Raw genomic sequence first — 24,443 nt, 5'->3', positions numbered from 1 at the left:
AGGCTGAATATTTCCCACGGTCTGCAAAGCTGCCTTTAAAGCAGGAGAAAAGAGGACCTTTTGTTAGAACTCCTCGCTAAATGGGTCAGGCCATTTATTTTTTGGAGGAGGGGTGCACTAACATTTCTCCAAAGGTTTCATAAAAAGAGGAGGTGTAAGGGCCGGGCTATCCTTTCCTGACTTCAAATCCCACCCCTGAGGCACTAGGCACAACAAGGTTCTTCCTCAGACCCTCCAAATGCTAACACATTGTTAGGTCCTTCCTCATCTGATCAGGCTCCAGCCCCTAACTCCAGGGCTCGCCTCCCTCAGGAGATGTGGCAACTCTAGTTGTACAGGAGTGTTGTCAGTCAGCTAGGAGGCTGGCAGAATCCCAGCTCATATCGGGCTGTTCTCTGAATCTGTGTTTTTGTTTGGCGTACCAGTTTCCACAAAGAAGACTTGGCTGATCATTATTTACCTGTTTACTGGAAGACATATTGGTTAACGAACTGATGCTGCTGGTATCCGTGACCACCATGGCTGAAGGGAACCGGGATGTGTGGGAATACTGAGGGGGTTCCTGCTTGTGTGCGTACACTGTGGAGGGAAACGACAACAGCACTTCTGTCATGTGAGGCAGTGGGGAAGACAGGCAGCCCTTTTAGCGTGCAACTACAGTATAAACAGGCTCACCCCATCAATGGAGAAAGACTCACTCCAAGAGACGATGACTATTATATCATTAGTTGGGGGTTTTATTTTATGGAGTTTTAAATTTTGTTAGAAATGGAAGCGGGAGCACAAATTACACTTATTGGTCCCCCATCCAGAACAGAAACCAATCGAGTGAATGCAGTTGGTATTTGCTGTTGTTTTCAGCTTGGAAACTGAATAATTACATAATGATTATGTAAATTTCCACCACAGCAGACAGCGAGGCAAATAATGTAATATGGGGAGCTGAACCGCAGCGGAATAGATACAGTGCTGCATGCAATAAATATGGGTCAGAACAGAAATCAATTCCATCTTATGCCCCTAACGTAGTGCCCCTGCCATCCCTTATCCTTGGAACAAACCAGTGACAGAACTTAAGCTAAGAAATACTGAGTGGCCCCAACATCACTCTGTAAGCTCTGAGGCCGAATGAGGATTTGAACCCAGGTCTAACTACTACACCACAGTGCCCCTTCTTCCCTGTTTTCGCTTCTCAGTCTGCTGTCCAGGCCCCTCCAATTGTCCCGTTTTAGGGTTCCTTATTTTAAACTGGACTTGGACCAGGCAGGGCTGTGTTCTGTAAAAAGCAAGGCAATCCCTACTTTCGCTAAGGCAGTGATTCACAGATTCTGGTTTTTTTCTGGGAAACCGGCAGGAAGGAGATTCAACGTTTTAAAATTCTGGCCCCTGTAGCAACTGCTCCTCCCAACAATACAGACAGACAGCACCCCGGCCACATCTGCATCATACATTTAAAGCCCTCCGGTAGCACTTTAAAGCATCATGGCTTCCCCCAAGGAATCCTGGGAAGTGTAGTCCACTAAGGGTGCTGAGAGTTCTTAGGGACTCTCGTCTTTCCCACAGAGAGCTGTTATCTCCCAGAGCAGTTTAACAATCAATCCCTCTTCCCCAAGGAACTCCCAGAATCCTGTGGGGGAAGCCGTGGCTGTGAAGGCGGTATAATACTGCTTTAAACGTAAGGTGGAGACGTGGGCACAATTAGTCGCTCTTTTCACCTCGGGAAATACCTGACAAGATCCTTACTGTGTGAATTCTGCAGCTGCGTCACCATGAAGGGCTGCTGTGCCATAGGGTTGGGCGATTGCTGCATGATGGGCTGCTGGTGGGGGCTGTGCAGCTGCTGGGAGAACTGGACGGGCTGCAGGGCTGCCAGGCTGCTGGCCACGCTGTTGATGACGGGGATGCTCTGTGCTTGGGAACTGTTTAGGCCTGGGAGAGAGAGGGGAGAGGGGGAAAGGGGAAACAAATTAGAGCAGGGTGAGGAATCTGGGCCCTTGCAGCTTTCTGCATGTCCGGAATGTAATCCACAGTGCAAAGGTATAAGAGTCTCATCCGCTGCTGTTCCCACTTTGCTTCCGGCTCTGTCACACAATTCCTACAAGGGAATGCTTCCTTGAGCTGGAAAAGGTCCCTCAGATTATTCCTAACATACATCAATTACCTTCCTGCCTTGATTCACACACGGTGGTACAGTGGTACCTCCGGTTGTGGACAAGATCCATTCCAGAGCTCCAGTTGGATCCCGAGGCTTCCACAACTGGAGGCGCCTGTTCTGCACATGCGCACGGCACAATAGAACACTACTGCACATGCATGTGCGACGAAACCCAGAAATACACTTCCAGGTTTGCCACATGCGTATCCTGAAGGATATGTAACACGAGGGGCACGTAAGTAGAGGTAGTAAAGGTAAAGGTACCCCTGCCCGTACGGGCCAGTCTTGACAGACTCTGGGGTTGTGCGCCCATCTCACTCAAGAGGCCAGGGGCCAGCGCTGTCCGGAGACACTTCCGGGTCACGTGGCCAGCGTGACATCGCTGCTCTGGCGAGCCAGAGCTGCACACGGAAACGCCGTTTACCTTCCCGCTGGTAAGCGGTCCCTATTTATCTACTTGCACCCGGAGGTGCTTTCGAACTGCTAGGTTGGCAGGCGCTGGGACCGAGCAGCGGGAGCGCACCCCGCCGCAGGGATTCGAACCGCCGACCTTTCAATCGGCAAGTCCTAGGCGCTGAGGCTTTAACCCACAGCGCCACCTGCGTCCCTTAAGTAGAGGTACCACTGTATAAAATTTCTAGAAATTCTTAATGAAAGTCTCTAAAGTTTACTCACGAGTAAAAAAAGGTAAAGGTGTACTCAGAGTAAACCCAATGAGATCAGTAGACCTAAGTTAGCTATGTTCATGAATGGGTTTATTCTGGGTATGGCTACCACTGAATGAAATCCACAGCTAGCCAAAAAAAGCCTTCCTTCTTTCCCCTCTTCAAAGCTCACCTTTTCTAGGAAGCCTCTGGCCCAACCCCTTCGTCACCACATGCTCTGCTGCAGACAGCTAATGTGGTGCTTCCCATACAAATGATGGACTACATTTCCCATCATCCATTCCCATTGGCTATGCTGGCTGAGGCAGATGGGAACTGCAGTCCAACAACATCTGGTGGGTACCATGTTGGCTATACCTATCTGACTGTACCTAAGCTTAAGTATGTGTAACTGAAATAACAACATGTTATTTCCGTGTTCACACCTGTTTCCATTTTCCTCGCCTTCCTCGTTCCTTCTCCCATTGCTGAACTTTGGGCTGTAAGATCCTCAGCGGAGAGACCTATCTCCTGCTCCCTCTAAAATGCCCTTCACACTGATGGCATATCATATAAATACGAAAGAAAGATACAGTCTTCCAGTCCAGCAGAAAAGCACTTACTTTGTGTGATAGCCATGACACCTGATAATGGTGCCATGATGAGGTTCTGGGACTGTTGTGGATTATGATGGGAAAAGCTGTGGATGTTCGTGAGAGTACTGACCGGGGGAAGCCCACCTCCTGGCGCCGTAATCTGCCAAAAAAAGAAGAAGGGGCAATTCAAAACTGAGGCATGGACAGTCAGCCAAACAGCTCTGGCTCCACTGAGTGTCTCATACAGACAGAAAGGCAGGATATAAAAGTTACAAATAAGTAAGATTGTGCAAAGAGGTTTGTGATGCAGCCTTTACTACTGTTGTATGTCCTTTTGGAAATCTTTTGTTGTTTTACCTCAGAATTCCCAGAGATGCTTACTTTGAGCAGAGGCCTTCCAATTCGCCTCAGATTTTCCTTTGGGGGAAACCCAGTAGCACCTGAGATTTTTATATATTTACTATTACTTTAACATCCCTCTTCTCCAAGGGACTTAACACCGTTTACCACAGCCCCATTTTATGCTCACAACCCTTGTCCGGCTAAGAGATGGCATTTGGCCAATGGTCGCTCAGGGAGCTTCATGGCCAAGTGGAGATTTGAACCCGGTGCTCCCAGGTCCTAAGTCCAACACACTTACCACAACACCACACATGCTCTTCCCTGGCCCTGAATGATTTCGCTATTCTTATCTCAAAAGTCCTTCAACATTCCTACAGGCGTCATCACCTGGCCTTCCAAAAACTGGCCTCACATTTCAGGGGGGGGGGGCAACATTATTTGTAGAGTGCCGTGTGAGCCTGGCTACGGTAGTCAATAAACGACTTTCTGGATGGAAGGCCAGGTTGTCTCAGAAGAGAACTATGCATCCCTGGCCAAGGGAGAGAAAGCAACTATAAAAACCACCCAGTGTGACATGAATCAGTCAAGCTAGGCCAAGGAAAATAACCCCACAAGGTGAATTTCTAGAATACTCTCACACTTCTGCTACTGAAAGCTGGCATTGCCCAAACAAAGAGGGCAAATAAGTGTTATAATACCAGGAACCGGGGGCTCGGGAACAAGGGGCTAAGAGAGGGCAAAAACACCTCAGAGGTTGAACGGTGGATGTTTTGAACTGTTTTCAAGATGGCTGCCATTACACTTTGGACAGGAAGGTCCACTTGCCTGGCCCCATGGCAACGGCATCATTGCCTGTGCTAAGTTCGCATTCTCCTCATGGGGGTCATTGGCCAGGCAGCCGGCCTCAGTGAGGACATGCCGTCCAACACACTTAACACACCATTCTAGCCACACACAGAGCACAAGATCAAGTGATAGGCCTATCTAGTGATAGGTGAGCAGCCTTTCAACCCTGGTGCCATAAGAGGGGCATCCTTGGGCAGCTATTGCCACTGCCCGGGGCTCTCTTTTCCGATGCGCAGAGGCATGCTTGGCAGCTGCCACTATAAATTACCCACAGTTACTTAATAGGTATACTATTAAGTAAACCTGAAGGAGCGTCTCCATCCCCATCATTCTGCCTGGACGCTGAGGTCCAGCACCGAGGGCCTTCTGGCGGTTCCCTCATTGCGAGAAGCAAAGCTACAGGGAACCAAGCAGAGGGCCTTCTCGGTAGTGGCACCCACTCTGTGGAACGCCCTCCCATCAGATGTCAAAGAGATAAACAATTACCTGACATTCAGAAGACATCTGAAGGCAGCCCTGTTCAGGGAAGTTTTTAATGCGTGACATTTTAGTGTATTTTTGGTCTTTGTTGGAAGCCACCCAGAGTGGCTGGAGAAACCCAGCCAGATGGGTGGGGTACAAATAATAAATTATTATTATTATTATTATTATTATTATTATTATTATTATTACTACCTAACATGACTAGCAGGGTTGTTGTGAGGTTAAAAATGGGGAGGACCTTGTACTCCATCTTGAGCTCCTTGGAGGAAAGATGGGGTATCAATATAATTAAATAAATAACAAATAAGGCTGGAGTTAGCCCTTCTCCTTGAGGAACTTCTAATAAACCTCTGAGGCAACCTAGGGAAGGAATGGGGGAGAAAACTGGCTTGTGTTTTCATTTTTAATGAGAAAGGTATTTGCACTTTGCAGACCAATACACAAATTGAAATGCAAGTATCCTTCAAAAATGGCATGTCTCTGAATTTTTGTGATGCAGCTCTCCAACCAACCAAAAATGCATACTTAGGTGAAAGTGTGCATAAAGATGCATGCGTTAGTGAAATTAACATAGAAAAAATGCATTAGATTGTGAGAACTGGCTTGCAGAAATGGTTATATTAGTCAAAACTGCATACAAATATGTATTTATTGGGGGGAGGGAATTGCACTAAATTGCTGGAAATTTTCATGAAGATTTTTTTTTTTTTTTTTAAGTAAATTGCTGCAGAGATGTAAAGAAACCAAACACTATAGATTTGTCTATTTCTTCTGATGGATTGAAAGCAACTTACAGAGGGCATATCTACTAAAGCTTTCAGCGCTCTCTGATCATACATTATAAGAAAGTGGGGGGGGGGGCTTTCCTTCAACTCAGGACACAATTCCTTGTATGCTTACCTTGAGGAAGGAGAAATTCCTCAAGTCCAGGTCGCCTCAGTCAGGCATGCATGTGATACAAAAAAACCACCCCATTTACACAAACCATTTAATGCATCAGCAAATCTTGAAAAAGCGATTAGGGACAGGAAAATATATGAATTAATAAGGACAGGGGAGGGGAGTCACCTGACCAGGAAAGAATTCGACCCCATGGTCACAAAGAAAACTTGCAGAGACACTCTCCAGCGTTATGACCCTGAGTGCAGAGTCATAAAAGACTGACTGCACACCCAGAGATCAGACTAACACATGTCGGGAATTAAAACATTGGCAAAATGCCTAGGCAAATTCCAATGCAGATTCTGATTTTTACCTGATGGGGCTAGGAGACAGATTTCATTTGATTTTATTTATTTGAAGGATGTATAATAATATAATTTGACGATCATGCACCAGAAAGCACTCACAACATACATCAAAACAGAAATCCCAAGTCTAAATGAAAGGCAGCATAAAACCATTTTATATATCAATGTGGTAATAATTCTATAAGCCTACAAAATGGAAAAGAAGTAAAACTGTAGCATTATAACTAAATTTCATCTAGACACCCACCAACCTGCACAAAAGCTCAGCTCCTGCTTATATCTAGCAGAAGAGGACCAATGTAGCCCCACCTCTTTAGACCTGCCTCCTTAGCCCTTGGTCCTGCCCAGATGGCTACTAAAAGGTTTAAAAAAGGTTCACCACCTCTGCTTAGATAAAAACTTAAACCTTGGTTTAAAAACTTAATCCGTTCCGGAAGTCCATTCTTAAACCAAAGCGTTCTTAAACCAAGGCTTGCTTTCCCATAGCAGCGGGGGACTCAATTTACAAATAGAACACACTCAACAGGAAGCGAAACATGTTCTTATTCCAAAGCAAAGTTCACAAACCAAAACACCTACTTCCGGGTTTGCAGCATTCTTAATCCAAGTTGTTCATAAACTAAACTGTTCTTAAACCAAGGAACCACTGTAGTTCTTAAAGGCTCCAAAGGATTTTGAAAAACATGCTGTGTTTTAACTAGTTTCACAGGGCAATCACAACCTAAATCTGTCCCAGTTCTAATCAGGGGACCCAGTACCTTGCATTAAGAGTTTCCACATAACACATAAACATGATACAGCACAGTTTAAATGCTACCTATATACACACACTGATTGGCCAGTGCCCATGTCATCACTAGGAAATCACCCATATCCCCAATCTCAGGTTAGTTTTGCAGGGTTTCTTTTAAGAAAACACTTTCAGATTCTAATTACATCATGAAGGGATGGTTCAATATGCAAACTCTGCTTTTGAAAACAATCACACACACACACACACACACACACCCTTCCCCCAAAAGGCAGAGTCCACCTGAAACATGGCAGAGGGAGAAAGACCAACAGGTGCCTTTCATTTGTCAAGGAGGGACAAAGCTGGGATCAGCCAATGGCCAATAAGTCTGCCCTGAACTCTCTTTTTATATAATGTCTTCTTGAGATAGAGAGCTCACCCTGACATTAGTGTTGTCATTCTTTCTATCTCTATTGGAAAAAAGTGGCCTGGTTCACAAGTAACACTAAACCATGCCTAATGATAGCCATGCCTAATGATAACCATAGTTAATGAACCATAGATTTGAAGCATCTGGCAGACAATTACTTAAACCATGGGGGGGGGGTGTTTTTTATGCCACAGATTTGTTAGAAGCATTAGCAGCAGCAGCCAAGCTTTGAGAGTGGCTTGAATTATTTACCGCTCTTCACTTGCAGTGATGGTTCCTGAATCATAATTAAGAAGGAGGTTTGCTTGTAATGTTAAGCCATGGTTAATGTTAATGAAGGCTAATAAACCAACTGCAAACCTTAGTTATCCATCTTTAACCATAGTTAACAAGCCATAGTTAAACTGCTTAGCTGGGTTGACACATAACACTATGCCATAGTTTAATAAACCATAGTTTACTGTTACATACAAACCAGGCCATTATTACTTTTGCTAACATCTGTTGGCCTGAATGTAGATAGTCATAGGGGTTAAAAGAGAAAGGGATCATGGGAGTTTGCTAAATGACTTCAGTGGGGATGGACTGATTGAAGGTGGTGTGTGTGTGTGTTTTAATCAAATGGAATGTCATCAACAGCGAAGAGCAAACAATGATCCACCCCACCGTTCCAATTTAGCAGGCATTCAATCAATACCCTGAGAACGGCTCTGTGTCACATTTATTGGCGGGTTTCAAAGCCTGTGTCACTACCTGTTGCCAGGGAAAAGGTAAGGTCAGCATGATGACTTTTTCCTCAGTGTACTCAGGCTTTCCCCCTTCCCATCCCTACAAACGCCTCATTGTTTTAACACAGATCTTGTGCAAAAAAACACACACGCACACACAAACCCCCAGAGTTTTCAAAAAAAAAATATGAAAAAGAGAAAGCTTTGTTTGTTTTGCTTGCTAGGCCATCTTATCTTATCAGTCCCTGAGCTACAATAGGGCAGGTGTGCTCACCATTTTGCCGTCCGGTGGGAGCAGGCTGTGGCCATGGCCTGGGTCCAAACCGGCTGGAGACACTTGTTGTAGGGCAGCCTGGCTGGTGGTCACCATGGAGCTGTTGCTGTGGTGACTAATGGCGGAGGAGGAAGTGACTTCATTGCTCCCCGGTTGGCTGTAGCGGACTCCTGGGGAGAAGAGAATTCAAATAGTTTCAGGCATGTTATTTATTTGTTTTAAAGGCATTTATATGCTGCTTCGCCATTAGCACTTTCTAAGCGGTTACATTTGATAATAAAAAAGCCATATAGGGAATAAAACAACTTAAAAGATCACCATAAAACCCACACAGAATAAATGGATGCTACCTTAAAATGCCTCCTGGAATCAGAGAGTTTTTAGGATGGTTCACAGATTACCGTATACTGGGCACAGATACAAGCTGTGCAACTGTGTGGGTGAAAGCGTGCAGGTGTGTTGCTTTCCACAGCTGAGATTTTGTGTACACGGAGTCTGTGTGCATATTGAACATGACATGTTAATAAGGATACAAGTGCACAGCTCAGCTGTTTTGTGTCCACGAAAGAGCTGTTCATACATTTGACTAGACACAGGCAGAGGCTGTCTCTACACAAGTACAAGTTTTGGTGTGAAAGTGTATGCTTGTTCACTTGTACAGCTCACCTGTTGTATACACGTGTGCAAAGACTGTACACTGGCTTAACAGGACATGCAAATTATTGTACAGCTCCACCGGCACGCAGGTTGTACACTTGTTGGATGTAATGTATGAACACCCCTTTTGTCATTCACATGCAGTTCAGCAAGGAGGGCTCCTGTCTCATCTCAAGTCAGAGGGAGTTGCACAGGCCTGGGTGCACAACACTGAATGCATGGAGGACCACCAACAGAGACTCCCCACCAGAGTCAAGTGACTGGGCAAGGATCTAAGGGATCAGGCAGTCATTGAGATGTCCTGCATCCAAGCTGGTAAGGTCCTACAATGATTGGCAGAGGTTTGAGGTATGGGTTTTTCCTAGCCCTGCCTGGAGATGCCAGGGGATGAACCTGGGACCTTCTGCATGCCAAGCAGATGCTCTGCCACTGAGCTGTGGTCCCTCCCTATACAGTCATATCTTGGAAGTTGAACGCCTTGCGAGTTGAACATTTTGGCTCCCAAATGCCACAGACCCGGAAGTGAGTGTTCCGGTTTGCGAACATTCTTTGTAACCTGAATGTCCAACACGGCTTCTGATTGGCTGCAGCCAATCGGAAACAACGCCTTGGTTTCCAAACGTTTTGGAAGTCAAACGGTCTTCCGGAAAGGATTCGGTTCGGCTTCCGAGGTACCACTGTACATCCTTCCCATATACCGGATGTGTGTCCAACAATACACAACAGCAGCTGTGAGAAAAACAGACAGCTCGTCTTGTTAAACAAGGAGCAGTTGGAAGGTATGAAATGATTCTCCGTAGGTGTGTTTAAGTTTTATATATATATATAATGTTCAAAACCTTCAGCCATGGGATACACTGGATGCGGCACGGAAGGCACACAGAGCAGATCAGAAATAATTAACTGAGGAAGCCAGCTGGGAAACAAAATCCCTTTTATCAGTCCTGGGGCTCAAGAGGTAATTTGTTATGCACCGTCATGCGCCACAAACCAAAAGCATTGTTGGAAGGCGAGCTGCTGGGGGAAGATAAAGCCCAGGCAGCACCTGGGCAGCTAAAGTGACCACAGTGGACCTGGTAAAGGAGGAATCAGTGGCAGAACCCATGCTTTGCCTGCAGAAGGTCTCGGGTTCAAATCCTAGCATAAAAAAAATAAGAGCCTACTGGATCAGACCAGCAGCCCATATCTTAGCCTAACCTGCCTCACAGGGTTGTTGTAAAGTTGAAATGGAGAGCCATGTACACCACCTTGAACTTCTTCAAAGAAAAGGTGGTGTATAAAAGCAATAAATACTTTTTTTCCCCCAGGGGGTACTCAAGGGTACGCACTACTGTCGCCTCTCCTTATTTTTTTGTTACTTACTGTAACAACTTCATGGTGAGTAAAGATAAAGGGACCCCTGACCGTTAGGTCTAGTCATGGCCGACTCTGGGGTTGTGGCGCTCATCTCACTTTATTGGCCGACGGAGCCGGCGTACAGCTTCCGGGTCATGTGGCCAGCATGACTAAGCCGCTTCTGGCGAACCAGAGCAGCGCACGAAAACGCCGTTTACCTTCCCCGCCGGATCGGTGCCTATTTATCTACTTGCACTTTGACGTGCTTTCGAACTGCTAGGTTGGCAGGAGCAGGGACCGAGCAACGGGAGCTCACCCTGTCGCGGGGATTCGAACCGCCAACCTTTTGATCTGCAAGCCCTAGGCTCTGTGGTTTAACCCACAGCGCCACCCGCATCCCCCACAGCGCCACCCGCGTTCTAATGGTGAGTACTGGCACCTATTTTTCTAGTGGGGAAAAGCACGGAATAAATGCAAACACAAACGTGGGTGTGCATGCTGCAAAAGCTTGTGGCGTAAGCAGCACCCGATCCCACGATAAAAGTTCCGTCTGAAAGAGCCCTTTGTCCATCTAGCTCAGTACTGTTGACTCTGACTGGCAGCAGCAGCTCTCATACAAGTCTTTCTCATTGCCTACCAGCTTATTCTTTTAACTGGTGAGGCCACCAGGCTTCAACCTGGGAACTTCAGCATGCAAAACATGACCAGTCCAAGGTTCCTTCCCAAGACTTGCACTCCAGATAAGACTCAAACTCAGCCCCACTGCTAGCCCTGTGGTCTAGGTCTGGAGAAGCAGGGGTAACCAACATGATGCCTTCCAGAGGTTATTGGAACACTCCACCCATCATCACAGACCATGGACCATGCAGGCTGGAGATGATGCGAGTTATGGTCCAGCAACATTCTAGAGGGTTGTTGACTCCTGAGCCAACAGATTACTCCACTGAAGCCCAGTAGCCAGTTGACCAATGCAGGAAACAGGATTCTGAATTAGATGGACATTTCATGCAATTTTGCAGAGAAAACCATGTGGATGTATCTGCTATCTGGATATATACACTGACCCAGTCAAGCCGTGCAAATCCATTAAGTTGACCTCAACCCAGAATATATCTACCCACCATACATTTAAAGCACATGTTCTCCACCCACAAAGAATCCTGGGAACTGTAGTTTGCCGAGGGTGCTGGGAACCGTGAAAGGCAAGCTACGGTTCCCAAAATTCTTCGGCGGAAGGAATCTGCTTTAAATGTATGGCGTGTGGATGTTGCAACCCATATAGACCCCATGCCACAGATGCGGAAAGTGTTTGGCCTTTTTCTCGAGATGTCTTTGGCACCCTCTATTTCCCCCATCCCTGATAATGGAAGAATGCTCTTTTGACAAATGGACCTTTGCCAGCCCAAGTGGATGCCCCAGACAAGAACAGGGTAAACATTGCTCAATCTGAAGCGCTGTGCACCCGCATTCTTTGACTGTATTCCTAACCTCATGCAAAGGGTGCCCAGGCTCGGGCCAGATCAGAAAGTCTGAAACATTGTTTGAACAATGGGAGGGAAGATAATTAGAACAAAGAGAGCTGAGTTTGAGGGACGAGGTTTGTTTTTTCTTAATTGAAACGTAAATAACACCGATTCCTTCATTACCTCTTCCCCCACCCACAATCCACATGGATTTTGCAAATTTAAAAGGAGAATCGGTTTCTTCTTAGGAAAGTTAACTCCAAGGTGAAAAATCCCGTTAAGAGATAATTAAAGCTTTATGGGGCATTCTATGTATTTTATTGCATTAATACATAATAAAATTAAATAATGCCAAGCATATTAAGGTGCATGTATATTTGGAGTTCTGGAAATTCTTTTGCCGATTCTCTCCCACTTCCCCACACACTTTTTGGACCCCCAAATCCTAAAATTTCTAGCTACAGACCGGTGGTTACAGTTTATACAGGGTCTTCTGGCAGAATGGATTTCTTTTTAAGCACTGCAGAAACCAAGTACAAATATGCTTTTTCTGATCATGTTCTCTGGTCCTCCCCTATCATTAGGCAGTGAGGAGAACTGCTTCAGGCAGAAGATGCTAGGAGACGGCATTGGCAACCCCCTGGCTGTACCCTTCTGCTGAAGGACAGAGCTGAGTGTGTGCACGCCATGTGGTCTGTCCCTGCACCGCCATAACTAGCCTGCTCTCCTAAGGAGCAGTGGGGAACACTCTCCCATTGCCTGGAACTAGGGCTGAAGCGAGGCTCAACTCCCAGTCCACCCAGCTTCTGCAATGGTGCCATCTTGTATTTCACCTCAGGAAGAGAAATACCGTATTTTTTGCACCATAACACTCACTTTTTTCCTCCTAGAAAGTAAGGGGAAATGTCTGTGCATGTTATGGAGGAAATGCCTATGGGTGGCGGGGGAGATCTGCTGCAGTTGTGAGCAGAGGATCCATGGTTCCCCTTTCTTCCCTCCTCCGTGGCTCGCTTTGAAACAGCAAAGCAAGAGAAGAGCCGCTGAGTGGGGAAGAGAGAGGGACAGAGAGCCTGCTTCTTTAAAGGAGCAAAGCAGGAGAGGAGAGGAGCCGCGTACACAACTGTAAGCGGCTCCTGTCCGGTTGGTTCCTTTAAAGCAAGCAGGCTCTCTGTCCCTCTCTCCTCCCCACTCAGCTCGCTAAATAGCATTATTAGCAGCATCCTTCTCCACACACCCCATGCGTGCTCCTTGTCCCTTGAGTGCTTTTCCTTCCCTCCCCACTTAAAACGTGGTTACAAAGCATGGATCCACATGGATCCTCAGGATTTTTGCATTGGGCTACTCCAAACTCACTGTCAGATCACATGTCTGTGGCCACAACATGAACCACAAAAATCATACATCCACTGTTTCGTTTAGAATATTTTTTTTTCTTGTTTTCCTCCTCTAAAAACTACGTGCGTGTTATGGTCAGGTGCGTGTTATAGAGCGAAAAATACGGGTACTTCAAGCTGACCCTGCCTGCGGCGATGGCAAGAACATCAGGAGAGCCCTGCTAGGTCAGACCAAAGGCCTATGTAGTTCAGCAACCTTGCTCTTGGAGGCATATGGGGTTGGACTAGATGACCCTTGTGGTCCCTTCCAACTCTACATTTCTAGGATTCTATGAAAATGCAGTTGCAGTGTAGGGCAAAACTGACTGAATTTTTTTGACACGTGTGGTTTTTAATTGGTTGGCAAGTCGTTTTGGGGGGGATGTGCTTTGGTGGTACAGCAGCATAACATACCAAAACAAGGAAACAAACAACAACACTTCTTACCTGCCTATTGCTATTATCATTAATAATAGTTCATATCCCACAGTTTCCCACTTGTCTTGTGCTTTCTAGGCATGAGTCTTAAGTGGTTAAGCCTTTGACTTGCTGCTTTCCCCTAGAAAACCAGCTCTTTAGGACCTAAATCAGAGCAAATGCCAGTCTGGAGAAAACCCAATGACATTTGTTCCCATTCAGGGCTGTGTGGATGAGCCCAAACTCACAAATGATAAAACAGTTAAGTCATTGAAAAACAATTCCAATAAAGATGCAGACTGAAAAGATCTCTACTTAAGAAGCTTGTTTGGGACCAGGTGGTTCCAGGATGGGCTGCAACAATTTAACAGTACAATATTATAACAGTTAATGATGGATTAACCAACATTACAGATTACAAGGAAGACAACAGGAAGTCTCCTAATTAGGGCTGGCCGATACCTGGATTTCAACATCATGATATATCACCAGCCAAACATTGTGATATCACGATGTCTGAAATAAGGGTGGAGCTATGTAGAGGCATTGGCTGGCTTCATGGTTTTTCCTCCATTTTGCATAACACCCACATCCCACACACCATGATTTATGATATATTGCCAGGTCAAAAACTATGAAACCAATATCATTCTATGACTTCAAAACTGGTTTTGGATGATACACCGCCAAGGTCAAATACACATCATGATTTGTGATATACTGCCAGGTAAAAAATTATGAAATGGATATCACAATATGGACTTCAAACCAGTTTTGGATGATATATCAATATATTGCCCAGTACTACTCTCTCTTGCCTGCCTTCTCTCTGTATGTGTGTGTGGAGTCAAAGTCCAGGTCAAAGTGTTGCGCCTTCAACAAACTAAGACTACACAGTGAAGGTGCTGGGTACACCTTTGTGGGGAGGGAATTCTCCATAATTCAGGGGCTGCCACAAATAATGCCCTCTCCTGGGCAGACACCCCCCAAAAAAATCTAATGGTGAAGGAACTGCCAAGAGGGCCCCCCTCTGATGATCTTAACACCTGAGATGGTCTATAGGGAAGGAGGTAGTTTCTGAAATATATTTGAGGCTCAAATCGTTCAGGGCTTTAAATGCTAATGTGAGCCCTTTGAACTGGCCCTGGAAATGAAATGACAGCAACCAACTTTATATTCCTAGCTTGGAATAAATGAATAAATATTGAGAATCCTCAGCAGCACGCCTGGAAGGTAAAGATTCCCTGGCTTCTGAATGTCTTGGGATAATATATTGTGCGAAGGATATTGTCTGTGGTTTATGGAAAACCTGGGCGAGACAGGCATTGAAAAGCCCAGCCCATTGTTCGCCCTCTTCCCTTGCCACAGCGTGAGGCTCTTGTGGCATGGAGAGGTTTCATTCTTCCCGCAGCTCCCTCTGCCATTATTTCTCAGCAGCAAAGCCTGATAGAAAAACCACCTCTGCGTGACCGCGCCTTGCTTCATAAAGATGGCTTTAGTAGAGGAGCAGACGGAATATAAAAGTCTTGTTTATGGGACCTGAACTATTGTTTCCAACTCCAGGTTGCAGAGCCCATCAAATGCCTTTATTGGCTGCTTCATGTTTTTCTGCCCAAGCACAGAAAATATCGGTTTCCTAACCACATTGGCTTGTTTGGTGAAACTTTCCAAATTGCACATTGTGGGTAGGTGGGGAGGAATATTTCCTTTCGGGTTCCTCCAGACGTCCTTTTTATCAAACACTCATGATGATTTGTGCTTATGATAGTATCTGGGCAGTCACACACAATCCCACTTCCAACACTGTATGTACCTGCAAAAGTTTTGGGGCAGTCACACTGCTTCATTTTCAGCGGTTCGTATCCCGTAACTTCCTGATGAAATCCCAAACCCATTTTTACACCACCATGTCCTGGGTTTAATTTTGTTCCTCTTTTGTTCCACTATAGCCCCTTGGGACAGTGCTCATAGAAAAGCACGACAAAATAAAGTAGAATAAATCAACCACTAATGCACTATTTCTGTGTCAACACCATGCTGTAGAACAGACCCACAATAAAACAGCCGTCTGGAGAGGACCTTTGTCTGTTCTGGATCCATTGCCCATAAATTTAACTTGGATGACCTTGAATTCTAGTATTATGGGAGAGGGAGAAAAGGTTCGCTCTGCATGCCATGCATAATTTCATAAAGCCTCACCTTAACCATTCTCCCCTACCCACAAATAAGAAAGCCCCAGATGCATGGTCTTTTCCTCCTATGGGAGGTATTCCACGTACACAGGTCCTATTGCCTTTTTCTGCCCCTTTCCAACTTTTTGAGCTTGCCTGGTGCTTTTATTATATATCTTTAGGTGCCAGGCAAAAACATTCTCTTTAACCAGGCCTTGGGCTCTCATTCTATGTCCTTTTAAATGTGTCTGTGGGAGTGGGGGGGGGGTTATGGGTTTGTTCCTGTTTTTATCATGCGTGTCTTCATTTTGTATTTTTTTTGTTGTGAACTGCCCTGTGATCTTTGGGTGAAGGGCTGTATACCAATTTAATAAATTTATTACCACTGTAGCTCAGTGGTAGAGAGCATCTGCTTTGCATACAGAAGGTCCCAGGTTCACGCCCCAATAGCATCTCCAAGCAAGACTAGGAATGTTCCTGGCCTTGGGAGAACTGCTGCCAGTCAGTGTAGACAATACTGAGCTAGATGGATGACGGTCTGACACAGTATAAGGTAGGTTCCTCTGCTCCTAACCATATTCAAGTACAGTGGTACCTCTAGTAGTGTTCACCTCTGGTTACGTATCCTTCGGGATACGTATGTGGCAAACCCAGAAGTATTTTTCTGGGCTTTGCCTCATGTGCAAGCGCAGAAGCGCTCTATGTGCCGCGCGCATGCACAGTAGTTGCCACCTCCAGTTGCAAATTCCTCAGGATGCTACCGGAGCTACGGAATGGATCCCGTTCGCAACTGGAGGTACCACTGTATTCCAAATCAGGACATGCCATATACAGTGGTACCTTGGGTTACATACACTTCAGGTTACAGACGCTTCAGGTTACAGACTCCACTAACCCAGAAATAGTACCTCAGGTTAGGAACTTTGCTTCAGGATGAGAACAGAAATCGTTCTCTGGCGGCGCGGCGGCAGCTGGAGGCCTCATTAGCTAAAGAGGTGCTTCAGGTTAAGAACAGTTTCAGGTTAAGAATGGACCTCCGGAACGAATTAAGTACTTAACCTGAGGTACCACTATATTTATAATATAAAAGCATGTCATTACCAGCAGTTTTTATTTTGGTTATATTCACACCATGCATTGAAAGCACTATGATACCAAGCTTTGAACTTCCATGGCTTCCCCTAAAGAATCCTGGGGGCTGTAGTTTGTTAAGGATGGTGAGTGGGGTTTTTTTAGAGGACCCCTCACAGAGCTTGAATACCCAGCACCTTTAACAAACTACAGTCCCCATGAGTCTTTAGGCTGGGAACCATGGCAGTTGAAGTGGTGCAACAGGGATTTAAATGTATGGGGTGGCTGTGACTTTTGAGTTCATAAGCCACACATAGCAGACGAAGGAAGCCTACACCATAATCCACGAAGTCTCTAAGTCACTAAGGGCTTTTTCTACAATTCTGAAGGCATGGGTCCAAATGGTTCTAAATCAGAACAAACAGTAATGCGCTGAAAACCAGAGTGCCTTTTTCCTCCGACTGAGCACTAAGGAATGGTTTCTCCCTGGGGCAAGAAACAGGGATAGAGGAAGTGTGGATAACCCCTAACTCTTCTGACTCGCGGGGGGAGCTCTTTCCACACACCCTCCCCACCAAAAGGCCGATCAACCAAACATTTCTGCCTTTGTACCATTTCATCTACAAGAGCCCACAGATCCTATTGAGAGAGCCAGCAAAAACGACAAGAGACTGCCACTCAAAAGGTGCTTGAAAGCGTTACTCTCCTGCGGCTGTGGGGCGAATCATTTATGTCCATTATAAACCAGTTTATTGTGACTGTCCTCCTTTGCCTATTTGGCTGGTGCCATAAAACTCTAATTATCCCCAATAAAACCAGAAAAGGTTCCTAAACAACGTGTTGAGCTGATACAACACAATAATGAGCAAGAAAGCGTAAAATATGGGGCTTGGATGGGCCGTCCCCCTTTGGCATTCAAATCCAGCATTCTGTTGCTCCTCCTAGCAGTAGAATGGGGAATAAATCACCGAGAACCTTTTTAAGTGCTCCCCTTCCCCCAGAGAACTAAACCCTACAACTTTATTCCAAAGGACTGAAACTCTTAAGACACGTAGGAACAGGGGTATAATTAAAGAAGAAAGCACTTGTCTCCTTTACGTGAAGAGTAAGTTGGTATGTTGTGCTAATATCTCTGATTTGGTTGACTTTCGATGAGTTGATTTATACTAGAAAGAGAGATGTCAGAATGGATGCCACATCCATTCCAAAACACTACCCTGGATATGTTACAGTTCATCTCTGGTGTGAATGATGAACTCTCTTTAGCTACTCCACGGTGAGTAAAATACACTCAGGGGAAATGTAATTAATTAATTTCTTTAATTCACACATTTCAGGGTCAAGTCTAGCTATTTGAAAGCAGATGCCCAGGCTCAATCCTGGCCCAAATTAAGTCCCAAGTACCATCTTGAAATCCTCCAGATGAACTGTTTTATTTGAGCATTTCATCTTCATTTGCTTGCACAAGGCTTATGCAGAGGTTAAACAATGCCCAATCTTCATTGACCATTTGTTCAGATTTGTTTGCAGGAGTATTATACAAAAATGAGTATTTGTCCTTATTTGCTTGCAGGGTGGTTATGCAGTCATTTATCCCACCCTCTTTAGTACATTTACCTGTTACTTTCCTACCCTCAAATGTCTGATTTTATAGAGGGCACTTCCCAGACTGTCACTATTTTCGGGTAAATTTTTACTGCCTACTGGCAAATTCAGGTGGCAGAATTAAAATGGAAGTGGAGCTCCTGAGCGACAAACCCACTTGCCAAAAAGATGATGATGATAATGATGATGATGATGATGATGATTGCAATACAGAAACTTATGGGGAAATGCACATGAAAGGAGAATAACACTTTAGGCAGCAAAGTATATTGGGCTGAACCTGCACTAGGGAAGTATCTATGGGGCAGACTGTCACTGTTTTCAGGTGGGATTTAACCTCATCCTGGCAAATTCAGGATTGTGTAATGAAAGTGTAATGAAAAAGAAAGAAAAAAGACAAAGACAAAGGGGACTTTTTGCGATAAGGAAAGTGATGAGAAGATGCCCTGGAAAACCATGGAATAACAATTGCTTCATGTGACGCTGTTTAACCTTCCTGCGCACAAATCAGAACGAATGCTTAATAAACAGCCAATGTTGTCCAACCTCCCCACAAACCTTGTGCAAACAAATCAGGATGAGCGCTCAGTAGGCAAGAGGTGTGGAAGCAACCTATGTCTGGATCCTCAGTCCCTCATCTGTAAAAGAGGAGTTATAGTGAACTCTCTATAGAGTTATAGGGAGTTACACATCACAGGGTTGTTGTGCAAGCACACACAACGAAAATTGCCATCAGCAATTTTAAAAAACCCTCCCCTTTTGCCATCCTCTTAAGAAGGTTTAAAGAAAGTTACACACATAGACAAAAAAGGTATAAATTATGCTATACCTCTCTCCTCATCCCTTCAGAATTCAAAGCTTAATTGCATACAACTGTTGCACATTATTTAGTACTGGCTAGAGTGGCTTGGGACAGAAGAGGGTTGCAGACGATTTGAGGCATGCTATTAAGCAGTTAAGGAATTTAGTGCTCCAGACAACCCTACAGAAACAGTGCAAGGACAGTTCAAATCCCAGCATGGAGAGTCATCAGTGGGGTCAGCAAAAAAAACAGCCGGCCTGTAGGGAGTTGCAAATTCCATCTCTCCCCTGCCCCCTCGCATTGTGCAGGTGAGTAAATTAAAGCGGGGATATTAAACCTCCAACGAAGAGCTTTGCGGCTATAGGTTGCAGCTCTTTTTCTTTCAGCCTCCGGAAGGGATCTTTTGCACATCAGCTGCTTAGGGAAGCCTGATGTGCAGGACTGTGGAAGGATCTCCAGTGTGTGGCAAAGGATTCTGGGATACATTCTAGAGTAAACACAGAAGAGCCCTGCTGGATTGGACCAAGGGTCTGTCTAGCCCACCACCCTCTGTCACACATGGACCGTCTTAGGGAAGCCCAAAAGCAAGACGTAACAGCAAGAACGCTCTCCCCAGTTTGTGATTCTCAGCCACTGGTATATAAGAAGATTCCTTATACCCGGTCAGACTATTTGCCTGCCTAGCTTACTATTGTCTGTTCTGACTGGCAGCAGCTCTGCAGAGGCTAAGGCAAAAAAAAGGGTCTTTCCCATCACCAACCAAGTGGAGATGCTGGGTTTTGAACCTAGGACCTTCTGCATGCAAAGCAGGTGCCCTACCACGGAGCTATGGCTCTTCCCTCCAGACTTGGGAACATAGGAAGCTGCCTTATACCAAGTCACACCATTGGTCCACCTAGTTTAGTATTGTCTACACTGACAGGCAGCAGCTCTTCAGGATTTCAGAGAGGACGTATTTCCTAGCGCTACCTGGAGATACCAGGGATTGAACCTGGGACCTTCTGCATGCAAACCAGGTGCTCTACCACTGAGAGGAATACTGCTTCTGGGCCTGATCCTGGGAGAAGCATATAGCCAAGATGATTGGGAGCCATTGATAGACTTGTCCTCCAGTTCGATTTGTCTAATCTCCTTTCAAAGCCAACTTAGACAGTAGACATCATCATATTTTACAGGAGCAGATTCCATCAATCAATTAGAACAGGTCCTACAGACCACACACCAGTTATTGAGGGGGGGGTCACAGCTTGGCAAAAGAGCAAATGTTGACATGCAGAAAGCTCCTGGTTTATTATCTGGCCCATTGAAGAGAGGTAGCAGGATAAAGGTTTCTCCCTGTTCATTATTATTATTTATTGGATTTCTTACTCACCCTTCACCATAAGGTCCCAGGGTGGGATACAACAATATAAAAACACAGGATAAAAATGAGTTTGAAACAATTTACAATCAAAAGAATAGGATGGTCCCCAAATATATACAGGTGAAGCTCAGAAAATTAGAGCATTGTGGAAAAGTTCATTTCTTTCAGTAATTCAACTTAAAAGGTGAAACAAATATATGAGATCGACTCATGACACGCCAAGCGAGATCTGCTTCTACTTCTCCGAGGTCCAATCTTACTCCATTTGCAATCCTTGTGTTGCTGATTTCATTGAAGATTCTAATTTTCTGAGATTGTTAATTTGGGGTTTTCATCAGCTGTAAGCCACGATCATCACAATTATAACAAAGAAAGGCTTGACATATCTCGCTTGGCATGTCATGAGTCAATCTCATATATGAGTTTCACCTTTCAATTTCAATTACTGAAATAAAGGAACTTTTCCACAATATTCTAATTTTTCGAGTTTCACCTGTAGGTTAATCTATATCTACCAGGTGTCTGGGACGCGGGTGGCACTGTGGGTTAAACCACAGAGGCTAGGACTTGCCGATCAGAAGGTTGGCGGTTCGAATCCCCACAACAGGGTGAGCTCCCGTTGCTCGGTCCCTGCTCCTGCCAACCTAGCAGTTCGAAAGCACGTCAAAGTGCAAGTAGATAAATAGGTACCGCTCCGGCGGGAAGGTAAACGGCGTTTCCGTGCACTGCTCTGGTTCGCCAGAAGTGGCTTAGTCATGCTGGCCACATGACCCGGAAGCTGTACGCCGGCTCCCTCGGCCAATAAAGTGAGATGAGCGCTGCAACCCCAGAGTCGGCCACGACTAGACCTAATGGTCAGGGGTCCCTTTACCTTTACTTTATCAGGTGTCCAGAAGATGCATCTGCAGCAGATGATGAAAGCTGTGCAATGAAGGAGCCAGGGACACCTCCGTGGGGAAAGAATTTCAGAGCTCAGGGGCTGCCACAGAGAGCACCTTATCATGATGCTCTCTCTGCGGTAAACTTGCAAACTCTCAGGAACAGCATTAAGTTCCAAGAGGACCTCCCCTGTGCCAGTCTTAACACCCAAGAAGGGTCTGTAAAGAAGGAGATGGTCTGTCAGATATTTCAGATGTTTCTTCACACACCACACATTTAAAGTACAAGACTTCACCCAAAGAATCCTGGCTACTGTAGTTTATATTCCACAGAGCTACAGTTCCTGGAACCCATTACAAACTTGTGGAAATGAGGGTACAAGTTTTAACTAAGTAGATATTTCCAGGAAAGGGGGGGGGAGAGAAGGGTTGCCGCTTAGTGGTAGAGCTCCTGTTTTGCATGCAGAAGGTCCCAGGCATGCCCAGTTTAAAAAGAACAGGTAAAAGGTAAGAGGAAAGACCTGGAGAGCTGCTGCCAGTCAGTGCAGACAATACTGAACTAAATGGACCTGTGAAGTATACTGCAGTTTCCTATGTTCCTGGGATGCACCATAGCTAAGCAGCAGCGCACCTGCTCTGCATGCAGAAGGTCCCAGGTTCAGATAGGGCTGGGAAAGACCTTTGTCTGAAATCCTGGAGAGCTGCTGCCAGTCAGTATAGACAATACTGAGCCAGATGGACCATTGGTCTGACTCAATATAAGGCAGCAATCTATATTCTTAAGAATCAGCGTGGTGACTATTCCATGTCTCTCAGAGTGTTTAAGTTCACTTTGGTTGGCAGAGCCCTCTACTTTCGGACTGAAGTCTGTGCCCTCTGAGGCAAACGAGGCCTGTAATGGCAAACCTTGCTGATCCACAGCACAATGCTATTTATTTTATTGTTTAAAGGAAGGGATATAGGGAGGATGGGTTAAAAGGACCACATTTAAGAGCCTTTCCATCCTCTCGGAATAAACTGGACACTGGCTGAACCATCTCAGTGGCCCCGTAATAAGAGGAAAAAACAAAAGAGAGTCATCGGCTAACTCAACAGATGCTGGAGGGATGCAGAGGACACATCAAAGGCACCCACGCTGGTTCAAAGCCCCAACTTTAATTGTCAATTAAGCATGCATAACCGGGAGGAGTTGTGGGGGGCTGGAAACAAAGCCAGGGTAACCCCCCCCCGACTCCATGCTGGCGTATTATTGTAAAGGCAAGCAGGGAAAACACTGAAAACAGCTGATTTTGCTGACAGTGTGCTGGTAGTGCATCTTGTAAGCAATCAGGCCCTGACAGAAGAGAGCAAGCTCCTCTCTCTGTCCCACGGGTATTGTGTGGGACATTCCACCACTAGGGTCACCTCGTGGTCAGTGGGGAAGAGAGTGGAGCCGGTTTAGGCAGCTGCTTCAAAGCACATCCAGATTTGGCTTGTTGCATTTGCTACCCGGGACAGTCGGAGGAACACGGCTGCATACACACCATACGTCTCAACCATATTTAAAACACACATCCCTGTGAACTATAGTTTACCCCTCAAAGAGCGACTGCTCCCAGCACCCTTCAACTACAATTCCCATGATTATTTGTATTTTTGTTATGCAGTGGTACCTTGGTTCTCAAACACCTCAGTACTCAAACAACTTGGAAACCAAACACTGCAAACCTGGAAATAAGTGTTCCGGTTCGCAAACATTTTTTTGGAAGCTGAATGTGCTCTGTTTTGAGTATTACGCTTCCGTTTTGAGTGTTACGCTGAGGTCTGTCTGTTTTTGCTATTTATTTTGCGTTTTTGGTTTTGTGGCTTTTTTGTTTTGTTTTTGTGACTGTGTGGAACCCGGTTCAGCTACTGATCGATTGTGTGACTGCAGTACATTGTTTATTGCTTTCATTTTATGGATCAATGGTCTCGTTAGGTAGTAAAATTCATGTTAAATTGCTGTTTTAGGGGTTGTTTTTAAAAGTCTGGGATGGATTAATCCATTTTGCATTACTTTCTATAGGAAAGCGCACCTTGGTTTTGGAACGCTTTGGTTTTGGAACAGACTTCCGGAACAGATTAAGTTTGAGAATCAAGGTATCACTGTATTTTCCAGCCCACCTTTCCTCCTAGCAGCTCAAAGGTGGGTAATTAATAACAAGAATAATCATAATTGTAAGCTTCCAATTGGGTTGGACTAGATGACTTCAAGCTCTGTAAAAGGTTCAGGGCCCGCCCTCCTTCAATCTTGGCGGCAAGGAGTGGTTTTGTGATTCCCCTCTAGCACATGCTGCAATCAGTTAATGGGATCTATATAGTTTTGCCACAGCCTGATTATTACCAGCATGTGGCAGCATGGAGGCGAGCTTCTACATTGGTGGCACCAGGGTTGTCGAAACGCCAGTGTTATACTGAATTCAGGTTGCTCCCAGACACCCTGTTTATTGAGTGTTTATTCTGATGATTCATTTGCACCGAGTTTGTGAGGACATCAGAAGACAGTCACATTCATTTAAAGCACATGACTTCCCCCAAAGGATCCTGGGAACTGTAGCCTGCCCCTCCTGGAGTTAAAACTCCTAGCACCCTTAGCAAATGACAGATCCCGGGCTTCCTTTTTATGGTGGAAGCTATGTGCTTTGAATGCATTGTGTGGATCGTGCAGCCGACATTGGTTATTTATTCAAAGATTGCTTTATAGCATAAAGCCATCAAAGCACTGTGTAAGATGAAAACCAACTCAGACCCCAAAATGTAACATTCTCACAACAACAGCATCGTTCTGACAAATTCTAAAAACCAAAGA

The 24,443-nt window shown here is 45.3% G+C and overlaps 1 protein-coding gene across 3 annotated transcripts in view; it reads right to left on the bottom strand.

Annotated features, from left to right (window-relative positions):
• Positions 1-24,443, bottom strand: part of HNF1B (HNF1 homeobox B) — a 60,015-nt gene that overhangs the window by 5,012 nt on the left and 30,560 nt on the right. For 2 of the 3 annotated variants that reach the window (XM_081890432.1, XM_081890430.1), the window contains exons 5-8: positions 8,482-8,651; positions 3,423-3,555; positions 1,744-1,929; positions 461-579 (exon numbers count right to left, since the gene is read on the bottom strand). In XM_081890432.1, coding sequence (XP_081746558.1) covers positions 461-579; positions 1,744-1,929; positions 3,423-3,555; positions 8,482-8,651 — 608 coding nt within the window. Of the gene's footprint in view, positions 1-460; positions 580-1,727; positions 1,930-3,422; positions 3,556-8,481; positions 8,652-24,443 lie in introns of all 3 variants that reach the window. The other variant, XM_081890431.1, reaches the window with a different exon arrangement.

Source organism: Podarcis melisellensis (assembly GCF_964234715.1).
Source record: "Podarcis melisellensis genome assembly, chromosome: 15".
In the NCBI taxonomy this organism is placed as follows: domain Eukaryota; kingdom Metazoa; phylum Chordata; class Lepidosauria; order Squamata; family Lacertidae; genus Podarcis; species Podarcis melisellensis.
The sequence above is the reverse complement of the archived record's forward strand: the minus strand, read 5'-3'. Positions and strand labels throughout refer to the sequence as shown.